Source organism: Mercurialis annua, linkage group LG5 (genome assembly GCF_937616625.2).
Source record: "Mercurialis annua linkage group LG5, ddMerAnnu1.2, whole genome shotgun sequence".
Lineage (NCBI taxonomy): Eukaryota > Viridiplantae > Streptophyta > Magnoliopsida > Malpighiales > Euphorbiaceae > Mercurialis > Mercurialis annua.
This window is the reverse complement of record NC_065574.1, coordinates 50,770,515-50,791,076: the sequence shown is the minus strand read 5'-3', so window position 1 is coordinate 50,791,076 and position 20,562 is coordinate 50,770,515. Positions and strand designations below refer to the sequence as shown.

Below are 20,562 nucleotides of genomic sequence, written 5' to 3'. Positions count from 1 at the left end.
AGGATTCACTTACCTAGTACAACTCTATAAGGTATGCGTCCATCTATTATAAAAGGAGTATGAGGTATGCCTAGAAATCCAATTACATTCATATACTCAAAACGCTGCTCAAAACTCTAAACTGATTTTAGCATCAGAGAATTAATCAGACAACCACCGTCCGGTTAGCTTCTACCTTGTTTTGCAGGTCTCATTCACCGGTTCAAAAGGCAGACTCCATCAGTAACCAAAATAAGTAAGTTTATAACTCTCAGCTTGAAATATAATAAGCTTGTGACTCTTGGTTTGAAAATAAATAAGCATTTATTTTTTTGGAATTTCTTTTCTAACTTCAGATTTGAAATCAACTGTTTTCTTCGTGTCATTTTTATATTTTTTGTCTTATTTTCTAAACATTTCCTAAAATTTGCGAGTCATTTTAGCAATTCCTTAATATGAGCTATATGGATCTTTTACTCTATAGATAATTTTTAAATCTAGATCATATTTCTTATTAACCGGTTCTTTCTCCTTTGTCAATAGTTCATGGGTGAATAATACACTCATTAGATCACTAAGACAGTACCTCTCAATAGTTCATGGGTGAATAATAACCAAATGAAGTTCTATCTTTAATGGTGTGATAATGCAATATTGTTTCACACATTACGAAATAAATAGAGGCATTGTATATAGATATCCAAAAATCTTCCATAATTATGGCTCAGTAACTTTGCCATCTTTATATATAAGCCTAGGTGTGTAAGATGACAAGTTTGAGACTTGAATACTGATGAACTGGTTAGACCGTTAGGCTAATTCTGTCAACTTCTAGCCGAGGCCGATTCATATACTAACAGTATGACTTTGTCTGATGAAATATGGTTAAGTGTTCAAGATGTTCGTAAAGTTGCGGACTAAATTAATAATTTTAACAATTAATAAATTTTAAATTTGTTATATGTTAATTTTTAAAGGATTGACTGTATAACCAAATAACTTACATGCACTTAAATGAACTTATTATTGTACTTTTGTTATCATCAAAATTAGGATATTAGATATGAGATTTAGCCAAATAATTACCTCCTAATTAAATAGTAACCATATACGTCCTTTTTTGAAGATGGTAACAATACTTTCTTAATTCTACAAGAAGCTACCATTTCTCCATTGAACACGAAAGCTACCAAAAAGCAAAGCAACACTACTAAAAAGCGCTGCCGTGCACATTACGCACCCTCCTAACACACAATCCTTTTTCTGGCTAAAAAAATTAAATGTGCCCAATGCAAATCCTGCTTATCATAAACTCATCCCTATTAGCAATAAAAGCTAAAAAAAGGAAATCAATGTTCATACACCAGCATAAGAATAGAAAAAAATCATCAAAATTTATTAACTTAAACCAAATTCAAATAGTATTAAATTAAATTTCAGATTAATTATTTCAGTAATTTAATTCAAGTATATAATTTTAAATTGTTGGATTACTTTTAGTATTAAAGTATCAAAAAAATCATAGTTAAATGGTTCATAATATGTATATTGTAAATTTTATATAGCGGCTATTAACTATAATAATTATGATATGTAACCAGAAATTTAATATTTTTGCTGTTCTTTTTGTTGCAAAATTACTATACTTGTTTCTAGTTTTTACTATTTGATTGTAAATAATCATTTCATCTATTCTAATACAACTATTCATTTTTTATCCTATTTTTTCATCTTCAGTAAATAACAATCTTTTAATTAAATTTTTAAATTAAAAATTATTGACTGTATCGAAAAAAAAATTGTAGAAAAAATAAAATTTTTATAATATTAATTATATTTATTTAAACTGTGTGATAATGAGAAAGTGAATAATTTATCATATACAATTGACCCTCTAATAATTAATATATATGATGAATTAAAAATTTATTAATTATTAAAATTATTAATTTATTGAATTTGTATAGAAAAAATTATAAAAAATAAAAAGAATATTTTAAATTATATACATTCGTAAACCTAATATCAATATTATATTATAAAAAACTAACTAAATAACTTTATTATCACTCAATCCAGAGAAATAATTTTTTATTTGATTCAAAAAATATTAATTTGATATTAAACTAAAACATAATTATTAAGAAATTGTATTTATAAAATAACATTACTTGTTTTACTTGGTTTTACTTGCTCATCTAATAATTTTCTTTAAATAAATTATAATTAAATGGTATTTCAGCTTTCACCTTATGTATCGGTTTGTATGCTTTAAATTAATCATCAATTGTTATATATTTTTTTAAAAAAATCTCTCTAATAATTAATCTTCATAGAAAATATATTATATATTTTATTAATTATTAAATAATAAAATTATTAATTATTCAACATGGAACGAAATTAGTACCCTCAGTTTTCTATTAATTATTAGAATTATTAATTTATTAAATATAAACTTTTAGTAGATGGTTTACTGTAATATAATCTTTTAATAATTAAACATTTAATTATAACTAAAATTAAAGACCAAAAATATCGTTAGTATTAGTATATCATTAAAACATAATAACACCTCAATAAATATACTCTCTTCGTTCCAATAGAGTTGTCCATTCTAAGAAATTTTTTTCTCCAAAATCTTGTTCACTTTCAAAAAGTAAACAATTTTTGTATTCAAATTTTCTATATTACCCCTATTTGAAGTCCACTAATGAGTAAATTTGTATATAAAAGAAAAGTAAGTAAAAATTTACAAAATATATAATAATAATTATTTTCTTTAAACTATATGATAAAAGCAAAGTTGTCAATTTTATTGGAACGGAGGGAGTACTGTATATTAGTAGTAGTTATTTACAATTCATCCATCTTGAAAAAGAGTCAACAAATTGACATTAATGTTTCAATAAATATTTAAAAATATAAATTTTCAAATTATAGTTAGAAATGGAGTAATAAATAACTACAAATTTAAAAAAATAAAAAACATTTAAAAAATCTCAAAACTTACACCAAAAAACAACCTCCACAAGCTAGCTTAGTTTAGTTAAAACACTTTAATACTAATAACAGCTAGTACTAATTAATTTGAAATCACATAATAAATCCAAATAAAATAATTAATCCCCCTCACACACTGCTACAGATTTAAATCACACAAAACAAAACAAAACAAAACAAAACAAAAAAAAAGCACACACTTTAGCTTCAAAGTCTACACTACACTCTCTCTTAATAATCTATCAACACTATTCTAATACTAATAATTACCAGATTTAGTTTCTTTATATAAACATTATCACCTCACAATCTCACACTTTTTTTCCCTTTTCAAAAATCTCAAACCAAATCTCACAATCTCCCGCATTTGGATGTGAAGTGAGCGACTCAGATCGGACAATATGGCGGAGGTTTCCGGCGACGGAGTAGGAGGAGGAGGAGCTTTGTTTAACACTTCAGCTGAAATGAACGGCGGTAATGGAAATACGCCGTCGTCTTCTTCTCAGCAAGTACTGACGGTGTCGGGATCGTTTAAAGAAGGACCTAAAAGCTCGTCTCGGAGGAGGACTTCAGTTAGACCTAGCTTTGACGCTGCTGATAATGACTTCATGACGATGCTTCACGGCTCCGATCCGGTTAAAGTTGAACTTAATCGCCTTGAAAATGAAGTTAGAGGTTCGAATGCGGTTCGATCTACTCTTTTTCGGTTCGATTTTGTGGTTTTGTTTTTTGTAATTTTTTTAAAATGTTTGTTGTGAATGCAGATAAGGATAGGGAGTTAGGAGAAGCTCAAACTGAGATTAGAGCCTTGAGATTATCCGACCGCCAAAGAGAAAAAGCCGTTGAAGAGGTTTTTTTTTATTATTTTAATTTTAATTTTGATATATTACTTATTATTTAATGAAATGAAAATTTAAGCATTGACTTATAATTTAGTTCTATAATTTAGGATCTAGTTCTACAATGTTTTTAGATCCTGTTAGATATTTATAATGCATTTGTTATTTAATTAGTATTGGTGATTAATTAAAGTTTCTTCTAAATTGGTGAAGCTAATTTAGTAGGGTTTTCTTTTTGTTATTTAAGTGTTACAGTTGAGTTGTCATTTCTCACTATGAAACTGTTTCTTTTTTGGTTAGTTTTTACTTATCATTATTGCTTGGTAATCTTGCAATTTCGGATGACGAGCCATCATAACTAGCAGCATAATTGTTTCATACAACAATATACGATTATTTCCTTTTTAACTCTCCATGGAATGGCTGGTGTGTTGATGTCCTCTATGGAATTTTGGTACCAGAGCTGGAGAAATAAATTTTGTTCTCTCTTTCAGTAGAAAAGGTTATTGACATCTCAGTTTTTGGAAGCGGGGAATGTGAATGTGAAATCTGTTGGAGATTCGGGAGTTTCTTCATCCTCTTCTGGCTGTTGTTTAGCTGTGCTACATGGGCATACACGTCTACTGTTATTTTTCTATTACAGTTAAAGCTGTTATTAGATGGCTTGTCAAGACATGTGAATCTACCGTCTGTCTGCTCATGACATCGGTTCTCATAATTTATAATTTTGATGTGGCGTTAGTGTTTCTATATTTTGTTATTTATGTCTATAATGGATTTTACCCTATGTACTGCACTAGGGAACAGATTTAAATTTGTTTTTGTTTCATTCATTTTGACGTGGTTTCAGTTATCCTGATTTTTCTTTTTCTACGTCTCTACTGATGTAGCTCACTGAGGAACTCTCGAAAGTGGATGAAAAGCTCAAGTTAACAGAATCTCTTCTAGAAAGCAAAGTATTGCCCAGACCAACTTTGATTTTTTATTATAACTATTGCTGTTATAATGCTCCACTATCTAATTAACATTATGTTTCAGAATCTTGAGATCAAGAAAATCAATGATGAGAAGAAGGCTTCCATGGCGGCTCAGTTTGCAGCTGAAGCAACTCTTCGAAGGGTTCATGCTGCTCAAAAGGATGATGACATGCCTCCAATAGAAGCCATTCTTGCACCTTTGGAGGCTGAGCTCAAGCTTGCTCGCCTAGAGGTTTGTTATGTCTGCTATGCTTATAGTTATGGTTTTACATTAAAAATAGGGTATTGGGTGATTACTGATTTTGTTCATCATTTAATTCTGTTGCTTGTTTACAGATTGCAAAGCTTCAGGATGATAACAAAGCATTGGATCGTCTGACTAAATCAAAAGAAGCTGCTTTACTTGAAGCTGAGAGGACTGTCCAAATTGCTCTGGCTAAGGCCTCTATGGTAGATGATCTTCAAAATAAGAACCAAGAGCTAATGAAGCAGATAGAAATTTGTCAGGTATAATGATATTATTTGTTCGTAGGTTATTCCTTTGCTTAACATATGCTATAATGCTTCATCTTTCTAGTGTATAAAATTGGGAAGAGTAAGTAAATTTTCTGCTTGTATGTTTCAGGAAGAAAATAAAATTTTAGACAAAATGCACAGACAAAAGGTTGCGGAGGTTGAAAAGCTTACTCAGACTGTTAGAGAACTTGAAGAGGCTGTTCTTGCTGGTGGTGCAGCGGCTAATGCTGTCAGAGATTATCAGCGGAAAGTTCAAGAGATGAATGTATTTGCAATAAACATTCGAAATCTTTCTGGATCTATTTTAGTTGACCCACTCTCAATACCCGTTCTAAAACATGTTGGGACTATTTCATTTGCAGGAGGAAAGAAAGACTCTTGACCGTGAGCTGGCTCGTGCAAAGGTAACAGCAAACAGAGTGGCTACAGTGGTAGCAAATGAATGGAAAGATGCAAATGACAAAGTCATGCCCGTAAAACAATGGCTCGAAGAGAGGAGATTTTTGCAGGCAATTATATGCTTTTACCTGAGCTCTTCTCGACAGCTCTTTTCTTTATCTAAAATTACTGGCTATTGGTGGTGGTTGTTCAATTCCTCATGCTACTATTTTGCAGGGAGAAATGCAACAATTACGCGACAAGCTTGCCATAACCGACAGAGCTGCAAAGTCTGAAGCACAGTTGAAAGTAATTATTTTAATTCTTAAGCTGTGTGTTCATCATACTCCTTGAGCTGTGCATTTGTCATTTTCTGAGCTGTTATCCTCGCCATGAATGTCCCATGGTTTCTCATTTTCAGGAGAAATATCATTTGAGACTCAAAGTGCTTGAAGAAAGCTTGAGAGGGTCTTCAAGTACTAACCGTAGTACACCAGAGGGAAGGAGTGTAAGCAATGGGACTTCACGTCGTCAATCCCTAGGTGGGGCTGACAACTTTTCAAAATTGACATCCAATGGCTTTTTGTCCAAGAGAACACCAACATCGCAGATGAGATCTTCCTCACATTCAGTGCTGAAGAATGCTAAAGGAACATCTAAATCATTTGACGGAGGCACAAGATCATTGGACAGGGGTAGCAGAGTGCTCTTAAATGGCTCTAGTCCTAACTGTTCATTCAACCAACCTTGTGATGTGACTAAGGATGCGGAGGCAACTAATACGTGGAAAGGAAATTCTGACGAGAAGCCCATTGAGTTCCCAACAACAGAAACAGAGGATACTGTTCCAGGGGTACTGTATGATTTGCTACAGAAAGAGGTTATTGCTTTGAGGAAGGCTGGTCATGAAAAGGATCAAGGCCTCAAAGACAAGGATGATGCAATCGAGGTTGATATTCTTCCTCTATTTGGATTTGTTCATTATTTATATTATCTGCATGCTTGGTTGATTGATTTGTTTTGACCAAAATGTATTTCAGATGTTAGCAAAGAAGGTAGAAACATTAACTAAAGCAATGGAAGTTGAGGCAAAGAAGATGAGAAGAGAAGTGGCTGCTATGGAGAAGGAAGTTTCTGCCATGCGAGTAGACAAAGAACATGAGAATAGGGCAAAGCGGTTTGGTAGTTCGAAAGGGCCTCTTAGCGCTGCTCAGTTGCTTCCTGGAAGGTACGTCCATTTCAAACCTGTCTTGCATTTCTTTTAAACTCGTGCGCCATACTCATTACATGATATGAATGCCTTGTAATTATCAGAAAAGGAAATTTTCTCAAAAGACCCATTTTCTAATAAATTGCAAATTTGTATCTATCTAGAGGCGTCAGAATTTTCCATCATATCCTACAATTTGCATCAAGCTTTTACTCTAAGCTGAAATTATTTATGGAGGAGAAACTATTTGCATGTACTCCTATCATGTTGAATAACTTAGATTATTACCTTGCCGGAACATCCACCAAGGCTTTATCTTCTCCTATGAAGTTGGATTATTATCATAAGATTCATAACTAAGTTACTGTTGAATTACAAGTCCTTCAAATTCATACAAACTCTTCTAACTGTGCAGAACTATTTCACGTGGCGGGTTAACACGCAGCACCCAATGACAGTAATTTCCACGACAAATCAGCGAGGCACCAAGCTGCATAGACCTGGCTCTTTAGTTCATTTGATATTTTTTATTTTTCACCTTTCACCTGTGATTGATTTAAAGACGTAACATGCATGCAGATAATCTATTTTACATTGTAAGTGGCTAAGGAAAGTAAACTCAGGAAATAGTATCAGACGAAAGGAAATTCGGATCCGAAATTGGCATGCTTCTGACATAGATTGCCGTTCCTCTGCTTAGTGTTCAGCAGAAAGAACATAAACGATAGGAAAAGGAAGAAATTGACTACGGGCTAACCTTTTGAATGGGCAGTTGGTTGTGTGGTTGTATAGGTAGCTTTCGGGTTTTGTGTTCGTACGTGTTACCATTTTGCGGTTTAAATTTGTATTTTGCAGCTAGTGTGATTGTGTTTGTTAATATATCTTTGTAATCAGATCAAATACAGATCTTTGTGGTTGTGTTATTCTTCTATAGATTATTGTTGGTTATAAATTTATGGCCAAGTGATTAATTTAAATGTTCTGCACAATTTTGTTAGGTCAAAATGCAAATTGAAGCTAAGTCGTGTTTTCCTATTTTTGGGTTAAGTTTAATTTTTTTTTTCTTCTATAAATCTATGCTGGGATTTTATTTTGGATGGTAGTCGAATTTGGAGTATGATTTTATCTCCCGGTGAAAACCTTCAAATTTCATTTGTCCGTGAAAGACACGGTTGCTTCATAGCTTAGCGAACTCATGTTGCTTTCGACTTTAAGCTTAGGAAAGAAATACCAAACTACTCCCACTTTCTCACTTAGAAAGTTGTATTTTTATAAAGCTTATCATTTGAAGGGGAAAAAACCCACCTTTTAGCCTCAATTTATTTACACTCTAAAATCTCTAATTTTGTTCAAATTTTCACTTTTTTGTCTTTCAATTGCACCCTCAAAATATTAAATTAACCTCTTTTTACTTGAAAAAAGTTTAAATCAATATTTTATAACTCAAATTCTAAATAGTTATTAATGTTAAAATTTCAATAATAAAATTTTCCCTAAAAGTTATTTTAAAAATTAGTAAATTTCACATTCATTTTTATTCAACCTCACCGTCTTGAGGTTATAGTGGCGCCGTCGCCACTATGTACTGGCGGTGCCGCCAAGATGCTGGCGCCGCCGCCACTATGTACTGGCGGTGCCGCCAAGATAAGCTGGCGCCGCCGCCAGTGACACTGGTGCCGTGACGATGGCGCCAGTGCCTCTGTGGCACGCGACTCTCGGTGCGTTTGTTTTGGCTATTCCGGTTCGATTTTTGATGATTCTTGATGGATACCGAATCCTACGATAGTTACAATGGAGCCGAGTCACAGGATATCTACTCTCGGGTGATACCGGACTCCCGATGGAAGACCTGAATATATGAGGAAGGCGGCTGAATCCCTTGAGATCCGCCGATATACCAATGAAGACCGAATCCCTTAGGATCCGCCCAAAGCGCGTTAATCCGAGATTCGGATAGATCGCTATGATCTACTATAATATCTCGAAGTATCTTCCCATTTGGACATAATCTCCAATATGGAAAGATAAGCTCTATCTTAGAAAGACGAGACTATTTTTTAAGTAAACTAATAGTAAATCGTTGGTAAATTTATATTTAATAAACTGATATAAACCATAAATTTAATATTTTATAATTAAAAAAATAAATAATAGTAAATTATTTTTTTAAGTAAACTGATAGTAAACCGTTGGTAAATTTATATTTAGTAAATCGATATAAACCATAAGTTTAATATTTTATAATTTTAAAAGAATAAACAATAATAAATTGTTTTTTAATAAACTGATAGTAAACCGTTGGTAAACTTATATCTAGTAAACCGATATAAACCATAAGTTTAATATTTTATAATTTTTTAAAATATAAACAATAGTAAATTGGTTTTTATGTAAACCGATAGTAAATCGTTAATAAATTTATATTAGGTAAACCGATAGTAAGTCATTAAGTAAATATTTTATAATTTTAAAAAATAAATAATAGTAAATTGATTTTTAAGTAAACCGATAGTAAATTATTAGTGAACTTATATTTAATGAACTAATATTACTAGAATTATTTTTTCTATAATGATAATTGAATTTATTTTTAGCGACGGCCATGGAGAAACTACTCGAGAACTATGTTAATGAATAGCTATTTAGGCAAGCTGATACATCCACAAGGGTGGTATAAGTGGGATAACTACCCACTGGGGCAAAGATGAGTTCACAGAGATGGCTATTTGATTTTGGGTTCAGAGCTGCATTTTATAAAATTTGACAGTTTGTCGACTAATATATCAGTTAGTTGAGTGCGACATTTAAACAAACACGTTGAACTCAATAAGATTTATATTCAAATCAATGAAAAAGAGCTCAATTACCACATGGACATCAAACACAAATGGAATCTCAATGAAAAATTAACATAACAATGTAATCTTATAGCCGCCTCTTGAATTCTCATCTTATTCTTCCTCCCCTTCATCAATTTCATCTTCTTCAAATTTTATATCCACTCCTCCTGCTGCAACCTATTCAAGAATCTTAAGAAGAATTTGTACCTCAGACTCTTCCCATCCGCAACGAGCACAGTGGACCGGAAATAGAACAGCGTCGCAGTCTTCGTTCAACAATTTTGCGAGTAATTGATTCTTTAACCTCAACAAACCGTCATATCCATCAAATAACAGAACAAAAAGGATATTTAATTCATCAAAACCTAAGTAATAAGATAAAAATCTTCAAAAATGTGAGATTCATCATAACATTTTGCAGATCGAACCTCCATCAACAGTATAAGGAACTAAAATCAAACTAGAGTCATAAAGACTTAACATGAAATTATCTAGATGACCACAAAACACAATCATCTCACATGAGCCTTTCTCTGGTAATATAAATTACTTAAAGCTTCTCACATGGCTGTGAAAGCCTTCTTTACACCACCAGAGGAACCTGCTGGAACAACCTTCAACACATTGAACCTCACTGTCTTTGACAATGGCCTGCAAAATTCAGATTATAATTGATCAGACCTTCAAATGCAACAACATCTATCAATAAAACTTCAAAAGGAACTTCATGCAAAGTTCAATACAGACCTGCATTGGCCAATGATAACATGGTCTCCCTCTTTAACACGGAAGCAAGGTGATATGTGAGCTGGGATATTAGAGTGCCTCTTCTCGTACCTGCATGAAGTGCGTGACAATAAGTGCCAAGTAGAGTCCGAGAAACAAAAACCTTAGGCAGATACTTCACCAATAAAATTAAACAGATAAATCAGCAACAAATGGTGTTGAGGAAATTAATGATTCTTACCTTTGATATTTCTTGATAAAGTGAAGGTAATTCCTCCGAACAATAATAGTCCTATTCATTTTAGCACTATGGCAAGTACCAGCCAGAATGCGGCCTCTAATAGAAACAGTGCCAGTAAATGGGCATTTCTTGTCAATGTACGTCGCTGCAAGAAATATAAAAATAACACATTAGTGACCACATTAATTCATCCATAAATAATGAGATCGAACATAATCACTCAAGAAACATAAACACTGTCAGATGAAGCAGTTAAATAAAACTATAAATTCTGATTGCAAAAAGGGCCAGGCTTGGCAAAATAAAACTTGAAAACAAACACTGGCATAAAACAAGTAGAGATCCATTTTATTCCTTCCTAGTTATTTTCGTTTCCCAACCAACTTATCTAGGAAAATGCACAAGCAGAGCAGCCAGTTGCAGAACATCACATCTTCCAAACATGTACATGACGTGTTACGGACACACAAAAATCTCATAATTGACATTCAACTAATTCATACAATAAAATTATCCCTAATATGACTGTCATGCAGACACAAAACTGTGACTATATTAATGGCAATATGACAAGGAGAAACGCCAAGCTAATAAATTACTTCCATCTTGATAAAGATTCTATTTCTACACAGCGGCTAGTTAACTTGTACAAGAGTTCAAGACATGATGAACCCGGCAGAGATTCTCAAATAAGAGATGTACCTAACATCAATATACAACAAGTATATAAACATAGATACAATAAATTCAGAGCATAGGAGATAATGAACCTTCAATTGCCTCTCTGGGGGTCTTGAAACTCAACCCAATGCTCTTCCAAAAACGGTTTCCACCTTTGCCAGGTCTCTTTCCCTTTCCAGTTTTGTTAGAGCTGTATCAATACAGATACTGAATGGCTCAAATAGACATAATTTTGTTCAAAATGGAGATAGAAAACGGAATATACCTTAGGAAAACCTTGGGTTGCTTGAGAAAAGCCTTCTCCGTCTGCATCAAAAAGTGATTATAAACATACAAAAATCAGTGTTAGATCAAACAAACGCACAGCAAGCTAAAACAAAACATATTCGAGACTGAATAAAATCACATTTGTACTACCTGAGTTCATCTAATGAACCAAAAAATTGTTAAAAAATTTAAAAACACAGAGATTTTCCGGCTCAGAAGAAACAGCAAAGAGAAATAAACAGGAAACATATAGAAGATAGAGGTAAACCTGTTCCGCCATGGCGATGCTGCAATGAAAATGAGAGAGCAAGAGAAGCTGTCGCAGGAAACCCAAACCCTAGATGGCTGAGAAGTGAAAGTTTTAGGGATTTTAATTTTAGGTGAAAATTCGTTGGTTTATTTTAGGGGTAAATAAATGGTAAGTGTTTTGTACAGTCAGAGACATGGGACCCACTGACTTAAATGCCATATCAGCGATATATCTTCCCACCTGAGCCACATCATCAATTCCGTTAACTCTAGACGGGACAAAGTGACGAGAAATTTTTAGGTAGACTTAGTCCATCACGTCATTCGTGTACTAAGCCTATACCATAATGACACGCCATTAAAATGATGATAATTTTGTAAATTCGTCTATTACTTGTTTACACATTTGAATAATAATATTATAAAATTGGCATCATTTTATTGACGTGTTATTATGTGATAGGTTTAGTTCACGGATGACGTGGTGGACTGAGTCTACCTAAGAATTTTTCCAAAGTGACGGAGGGTTTAATTTGGGTCTAACTTGTACCAAAACATAAGACAGGGTTTAAGTTGTCCAATACCTAATAGATTGGGGTTTATTTTGTAGTTTCCCCTAGGTTATATACAGACTAAGCCTACGTTGCATACTAATTAAATGGGCTAAACGAAAAACTATTGGGCCCTGGTGGACTAAGCTCATCTCTTTTACTGTTATAAATAGAGAAAAATTGATAACTACCCCACAATAGCAACTTTAATCTCAATAAGACGAGGCTAAGTTTTAAAATTGAAAATTACGGTCTCCACTTTTATTATAGCAAAACTAACCTTTCATAATTAAAATAATACAATGATTATCAAAAGGTAACAACTAATTGAAGATTCTTTCCAAAATTCTCTCCAATTCACATTTAAAGCATATCAATTAATATCTTTCCAAATTCAGTTAAATTCCTCTCAAATTGAATTTCCACCGCAAGAAAATACAGAGAATTCTAGTTATCGAAGAAAGAAGACGATCATCGTAGCGCAAAAGATTCCTCCCAAGTTCGGATGAATTCAATTGCTATTAGGTGATCTCAAAAACAAAAAAATCTAGAAAAATCGGTGAATCAAAGTCACGCAAATCTCCCAAAGATAATCAAATCAAAATCGGGTAATATTTTTGCCCTTAATTTTGTTTTCAAATTCAATTTGGAAAATTAGATTTGATCTTTAATATTTATCATTGCAATTGGATTATGTTTTTGGAATGATGAACACTATTTAAATGATGAACACTGTTAAATAGCCTAATTTATTTTCAGTTTTAAGAAATTGTATTGTTTAATATAAATTTTTATTCAAACAGGTCCGTTTAATCTTATTTACTAATTTTAATTGTAGGAATGACAACATTGAAAATACTTACTACAAGGGAGTATGTGATTCAACTGCTCAAATTACAAAATCAATGTAATGCTTGTCAAAGAAGATACAAATTTTTGAACAATTAAGCAGGATGATGTTTAGTATACTGAAAGATACTAGTTGAAATACCAAATTAGAAATTAGATATCAATTGAGACCTAATCAGCAGCCGTTGGATGTCGAGGATAATGAAAGCGTACAATGCAACCAATGTGGACAGCGGGGACATAATAAAAAGACTCGTCGCGGTCTACCAAAATAGTAATAGATCTTATATAATTCAAATTTTTTGGTCTGAGTAGTATGTTTTTTCATTTAATTTCTTTGTGATATGAAAAGGTTGTCTAATTTGATAGTTGTGGATGATAGTGGTTGTTAGTGTTGGTCTAATTTTGATGTTCCACACTTGGTGTTTGAAGAAATGCTTATAAATATCTGTATTGTTTCGAATGTTAGTTAACCAATGGCTAATCTTGGATAAACCATTGGTTAACATATAATAAATTTTATTTTAAATATATCGTTAATAGATCTGTTATAAATCATTGTTCCAGCTTGTTTTGTAGTATACTATTGATCATCACTTGGTAGACCATTAATAGCATGTTCAAAAATGTTTACAGTTGTTATTTTGCTTCTTCTTTTTGACAATTAAAGATAAAAAATAAATAAATTTAGCACTAAATTAAGTGTGTTTGTTATTGAAGAGAATTAGTATGAGATGGGTGTTTCTAATTTTAAACTATGTATATACTCTATTAATAAGATAAAATTCAAACACTTCATTATACCAAACAATAACCAACCATGTACTAAAAATATTGTGAATTAATTAACACACAATTTAACTAATTAAAGTTCTCATTTTATGCTACAAACATATAGCTAACAAAATCAAAATATATTGCAATATGAAACCACACACTGTATTGCAATTTATAGTATAATGGTTAACTAGTAACAAAAAAAAATTCAACAACAGTTTACTAACCATTTTATTAATGATATATTCAAAATAAAATTTATTACAAGTTAACCAACGGTTTACCTAATATTAACCATTTATTAACCAATACCCAATATATTACAGACATCAATAGATATTGTCATAAGCATTTCTTCAAACACCAAAAGTACAGGCTATGCAACACCAAAAAATCAAACCACCACCACATCACCACCGTCGTTCACAAAAGAAAAATAAAAAATGACCACAACACCAAGATATTTATTACAAGTTAACTAACAGTTAAACTAATGTTAACCACTGGTTAACCAACACATAAAACATTACACACATTAACGTTCTATTCTCATAAGCATTTCTTCATCTTGATTCAGTAATGACTTTGCTGGTAATACACAAAGCACCTGCCCAAAAAATAATTATACATTAAATTAACACTAAATTTAACCTTGAAACCAGGACATACTATTGCATACAAAGACAAAGTTAGAGTTAGAGTTCAAAACTCATTATTCCCGGTAAAACAAACATTATCATAAGCATTTCTATTATCACAAGCACACATTAACGTTCTATTCTCATAAGTATTTCTTCATCTTGTTACTGGTTAACCATTAGTTAACCATTGATTAACCAACATAAAACTTGATCATAACAAGTATAAATCAAAAACTTCCTTCATCACCAAACTATTTGAATTTGTGGCTCATTAACAGCTGCAACGTAAATAAAGCCACCGCCACCACACCAGAAGCTCTTCCTCTTCCGCCTTTTTCCTCCGTCGAACTCACTACGTTCAATAACATAGCGCCGTCTCCGCCTCCGTAGCAACAACGCGCCAACTTCACCTCCATTGCAGAATAGCGACTGATTGGACAATAGAAGAGAGCAACAATTGATTTTGGCCGATGGCGATGATGATCCATGCCGCCGCTGCTCCTCGATAATCCACGCCGCCGCTGCTCCTAGATTTTTGCGCCGATGAACAAACCTTATTAGTGAACTGTGGAATACAAAAAATGACTGCAACACCGCCACATCACCACCGCTGTTCACAAAAGAAAAATAAAAAATGACGGCAACACCAAAAAATTTATTACAAGTTAACCAATAGTTTATCTAATGTTAACCATTTGCTAACCAACACCTAAAACATTACACACGTTAACGTTCTATTCTCATAAGCATTTCTTCATCTTGATTCAATAATGACTTTGCTGGTAATACTCAAAGCACCTACCCAAAAAATAAAACAACAGAACGAATCAACCTAAAAGCAAATATATTTAAACACACACATTTGAAATCAAACAAACACAAAATCAAACAAAAACACCCTAAAATATACTAAAAATTATGGAAAATAAAAAAAATACCTTCACCGAGTCATTAGTATGAACATCGTTGTCTTGCTTCTATTAATGATTTCAAAATCTTCAAAATCATTATCTTCTTCCTCACGGTTACGAACTCTACAATTCTTAATAGATGACCGAACTTCAACATAATCAACCTTCCTTTTGCTAGTTTGTGCTTTCGATTTAGGAATCAGAAATTTCTTTGTTGGAAATTTCTTTGAGACTGACCTAATTTTGACCATTACAAAATCATGTTTTTCAAAAAATAATTAATCAGGAAGTTTGACTAAGGGTTTAAAGTTTAAGAGAGTGGAGAAGATAATGGCGAGAATATGGGTTTCCTTTTAAAAATCAAACTCAATTAAAGACAAACAAATCAATGATTTCTCTCTAATCGTATTTTTCAAGTTATGAAAGTTTAATTCTCAAATAATAAAAGTCATAATGACAAATTAAAAACCCAAAATGATATTATTGCAAAGAGAAAAGCAGGCCCGTATTTTTGGGAATAAAATGGGTAAAGCCCGTGTTTTCTCTAAATTTCTCTTATAAATAATCAAAAATTATAGTTATTAATTATTATTAATATTGGCTTAAAGAATAATTAAATATAAATTATTTCCTTCATTTATTTATAATTAAATTCCTAAATACTAATATTAATTTAAACTTCTAAGATTTGCCTACGTTAGAGCATCTCCAACAATACTCTCTATTTTAAAGAGCATCTTTAACAATAACGAGTATAAATTTAAATTATTCTTAATAAATTCTTCAAATTTATCTATTAATTAATTATTAATTGCTTTTTTTTTCAATTTTTACTAATATCACTTGTTCTCTTATTCCGCACATATATTGTTCATTTCCTTTACATCTACATTTTCTTATTTCATAATAAGACTTGAACAAATTTGACACCGAATTTTAAAAAAAATAGTTAGATGTGTCTTTGCTATGTGTGAATTTAAAAAATCAATAAATCTGTTAATTTTTCACCTATTGTATCTCAATATTACAATAAATGTTATATGTAATTTGGAAAACCCAGTAGATCTATTGAATGAAACCCCCTTTTTTACTTATATATGCATTCTTCTTTATTAACCATTTTTAATCTGTAAATTTAACATTTCAGGAGCTTCTAATCTGTAACTCAGATCTAACATTTCAAGAGCTGCTAATCTGTAATTGAGATCTAACATTTCATGAGCATCTAATCTGTAACTGATATATAACATTTGAAGAGTTTCTAATCTGTAACTCAGATCTAACATTTCAAGAGCTTATAATCTGTAACTGAGATCCAAGAGCTGCTAATCTGTAACTCAGATCTAACATTTCAAGATCTTCTAACAGAGCTTATAATCTGTAACTGCTAATTTTTGAGCTTTTAATTTGTATATCTAAATTTCAAATAAAAAAATCTAGTTAGGAACCATAACCTTGTATGATGCCTTGTGCTCAGCTTTCATGTTGCTTCTGAGCTTTTCTTTGCAAAATCCACATCGACCCGTGGTTTTTGTTATTGCAATTTGAATGTCAATTTTACTCTGAATCAACAATCTCAATTTTACTCCGAATGAACAATCTCATCAGTCATCACAGCTAAGAAAGATTGGTTTTGTTTGTGGACTGTAAATGGGCTAACCACAGATTTTAGAAAAAAGAAAATTATATAAATGGGCTTTCGTGTTGGTTGGGTCTATCACCATTCTCTGATTTGATGATTCAAAATCAGCATATATTTTTCTTTTTGTAAGTTTATGATTGTTAATATTTTAATTGTTTTTATTAGGATCCAAAATCGTCAATTTTACTAATGTTTTAATTCTTGAAGAAATTACATGATATACTGTAAAAGGAAAGATAAACTCTTCAATTTTATTCACACGTGAACTTTCCTGTATTACGTCTTTTTTTTAATAATATATATTTTTTATCAACGGGTTCGACCCTTGAACCGCCGGTTCCGACCCTTGAACCGCCGGTTCCGACCCGGAACCGCCAGTTCACGGTTCAACAAATCTGGAACCGGTCCGAAACCGCCCTTTGTACGGTTCCGGGCCGGTTTTAGTCCGGTTACGGGTTTGACCGGTTCCGGACCGGGTTTGACCGGGCCGGTTCACGGGCTGACCCGGCCCATGGCCACCTCTAGAGAGCATCTTTAATAATAACGAGTATAGATTCAAATTATTCTTAATAAACTCTTCAAATTTATCTATTAGTTAATTATTAATTGATTTTTTTTCATTTTTACTAATTTCACTTGTTCTTTTATTCCGCACATATATTGTTCATTTCCTTTACATCTACATTTTCTTATTCCATAATAAGACTTGAACAAATTTGACACCGATTAAAAAAAATAGTTAGATGTGTCTTTGCTATGTGTGAATTTAAAAAATCAATAAATCTTTTAATTTTTCACCTATTGTATCTCAATATTACAATAAATGTTATATGTAATTTGGAAAACCCAGTAGATCTATTGAATGAAACCCCCTTTTTTACTTATATATGCATTCTTCTTTATTAACCATTTTTAATCTGTAAATTTAACATTTCAGGAGCTTCTAATCTGTAACTCAGATCTAACATTTCAAGAGCTGCTAATCTGTAATTGAGATCTAACATTTCATGAGCATCTAATCTGTAACTGATATATAACATTTGAAGAGTTTCTAATCTGTAACTCAGATCTAACATTTCAAGAGCTTATAATCTGTAACTGAGATCCAAGAGCTGCTAATCTGTAACTCAGATCTAACATTTCAAGATCTTCTAACAGAGCTTATAATCTGTAACTGCTAATTTTTGAGCTTTTAATTTGTATATCTAAATTTCAAATAAAAAAATCCAGTTAGGAACCCTAACCTTGCATGATGCCTTGTGCTCAGCTTTCATGTTGCTTCTGAGCTTTTCTTTGCAAAATTCACATCGACCCGTGGTTTTTGTTATTGCAATTTGAATGTCAATTTTACTCTGAATCAACAATCTCAATTTTACTCCGAATGAACAATCTCATCGGTCATCACAGCTAAGAAAGATTGGTTTTGTTTGTGGACTGTAAATGGGCTAACCACAGATTTTAGAAAAAAGAAAATTATATAAATGGGCTTTCGTGTTGGTTGGGTCTATCACCATTCTCTGATTTGATGATTCAAAATCAGCGTATATCTTTCTTTTTGTAAGTTTATGATTGTTAATATTTTAATTGTTTTTATTAGGATCCAAAATCGTCAATTTTACCAATGTTTTACTTCTTGAAGAAATTACATGATATACTGTAAAAGGAAAGATACTTCTCTTCAATTTTATTCACACGTGAACTTCCCTGTATTACGCCTTTTTTTTAATAATATATATTTTTTATCAACAGGTTTGACCCTTGAACCGCCGGTTCACGGTTCAACAAATCTGGAACCGCCCCGAAACCGCCCTTTGTACGGTTCCGGACCGGTTTTAGTCTGGTTACGGGTTTGACCGGTTCCGGACCGGGTTTGACCGGGCCGGTTTCGGGCCGGTTCACGGGCTGACCCGACCCATGGCCACCTCTAGAGAGCATCTTTAATAATAACGAGTATAAATTCAAATTATTCTTAATAAACTCTTCAAATTTATCTATTAATTAATTATTAATTGATTTTTTTTTTCATTTTTACTAATTTCACTTGTTCTCTTATTCCGCACATATATTGTTCATTTCCTTTATATCTACATTTTCTTATTCCATAATAAGACTTGAACAAATTTGACATCGATTAAAAAAAATAGTTAGATGTGTCTTTGCTATGTGTGAATTTAAAAAATCAATAAATTTGTTAATTTTTCACCTATTGTATCTCAATATTAGAAGTTTAATTTGGTTGGGGGTAAATTCACTAAGAAAGTTTAACTTCTCGGAAATAGCATATTTTTCTTACTTGATTCATTTTTGTCAATCTACTTCCCGAGAAATTGAAAGGTTGACTTCCCTTTAACTAGAGAAATGACTTCCCTAGCAAAATCTAGGTGAGTTCTACTTACCTAGTTAAGTTAATTAAAATACGATTATAACCATGTATTTAATTAGTTAATTTAGTTATTGAGGGTAATATTGTCTTTACATTTTAATTAATTAAAAATAAAATGCAACTTCCCGGGAAGTTACTAAGTGAACCAAGCAATGAAAATATTGATTTCCTCCACACTAACTTCCTTACTAATTAACTTCCCAGAAAGTATACTTTTCGGGAATTATATTCTTTTGAACCAAGTGAGGCCTAAAAACATCAACTTTGAGAATCCAGGTGATAGCTTCCGCCTTCCGGTCTAAAAAACTTGATCCAGTTTCATAATTATTCAAATATTGATTTTTTTATTTTGAGTTTATTAGAATAAAGGATTTCTTTCTCAAATAACATTTCTAGATATGATCATCATCATCATCACTGTCCCTTCGGAGACATCCGATAAAATTGAAACGATACAGAAAAAACCATCATCACTAAAAAAAAGTGTTCAAATCATCAACTTTTTTTCTTGTTGTTCTTCTAATTCCAAACAAGTTTGGATTTCTTGACATAAAAATTTAGAGATTAATCAATTCTCCATAATATGATAAGTTAGAAAAATATAGAGTTGATTTTACAGTTTCTTCACCAGTTGCATTCTATGTTTTTAGAATTTGTTTTATTTCCACTTTCATCTACCAAATAACCTTAATTCTTTCTAAAAAAAATCTCAGCAAGTTTACCTTTTCTAAGTATTGATTACACAATTATCAGTTTGTTATATTTTGATAATTTCATCTGCATAAGCGAAAGCGAGGAGGAATATCCCTATGAGTGGTGGTCGGAGTCACTTCACGGCATAGCCATTAACGGGCCAGGCGTTTCCTTCAAAAACGGCGGACCCAATAGTTTCAAGTATAACT

At 32.1% G+C, this 20,562-nt stretch overlaps 2 protein-coding genes across 2 annotated transcripts; one reads left to right on the top strand and one right to left on the bottom strand.

The window, feature by feature from the left end:
* Positions 1-3,160: 3,160 nt before the first annotated feature.
* Positions 3,161-7,873, top strand: LOC126680956 (microtubule-associated protein 70-2). The gene is made up of 11 exons (XM_050376276.2): positions 3,161-3,657; positions 3,747-3,832; positions 4,712-4,777; positions 4,860-5,030; positions 5,135-5,305; positions 5,424-5,579; positions 5,677-5,823; positions 5,930-6,001; positions 6,114-6,641; positions 6,733-6,920; positions 7,318-7,873. The coding sequence occupies exons 1-11, from the start codon at positions 3,384-3,386 to the stop codon at positions 7,355-7,357; spliced, it is 1,899 nt and encodes a 632-aa protein (XP_050232233.1). The 5' UTR covers positions 3,161-3,383; the 3' UTR covers positions 7,358-7,873.
* A 2,199-nt stretch (positions 7,874-10,072) lies between these two features.
* LOC126683035 (40S ribosomal protein S11-like) lies at positions 10,073-12,042 on the bottom strand. Its single transcript, XM_050378854.2, has 6 exons — positions 11,926-12,042; positions 11,656-11,696; positions 11,480-11,580; positions 10,710-10,854; positions 10,490-10,579; positions 10,073-10,393 (listed from the first exon to the last, which is right to left on the bottom strand). Exons 1-6 carry the CDS (start codon positions 11,935-11,937, stop codon positions 10,303-10,305), a joined length of 480 nt encoding a protein of 159 aa, XP_050234811.1. The 5' UTR covers positions 11,938-12,042; the 3' UTR covers positions 10,073-10,302.
* Positions 12,043-20,562: the final 8,520 nt, after the last annotated feature.

Excerpts from the sequence above, each read along its gene's own strand:
- LOC126680956 (XM_050376276.2), top strand. The coding sequence starts at position 3,384 with ATGGCGGAGGTTTCCGGCGACGGAGTAGGAGGAGGAGGAGCTTTGTTT. Across the intron at positions 5,306-5,423 it reads AGCAGATAGAAATTTGTCAG|GAAGAAAATAAAATTTTAGA; the intron begins GTATAATGATAT and ends TGTATGTTTCAG. Across the intron at positions 5,824-5,929 it reads AAGAGAGGAGATTTTTGCAG|GGAGAAATGCAACAATTACG; the intron begins GCAATTATATGC and ends ACTATTTTGCAG.
- LOC126683035 (XM_050378854.2), bottom strand. Across the intron at positions 11,581-11,655 it reads CAACCCAAGGTTTTCCTAAG|CTCTAACAAAACTGGAAAGG; the intron begins GTATATTCCGTT and ends GTATTGATACAG. Across the intron at positions 10,855-11,479 it reads CCCCAGAGAGGCAATTGAAG|CGACGTACATTGACAAGAAA; the intron begins GTTCATTATCTC and ends TATTTCTTGCAG.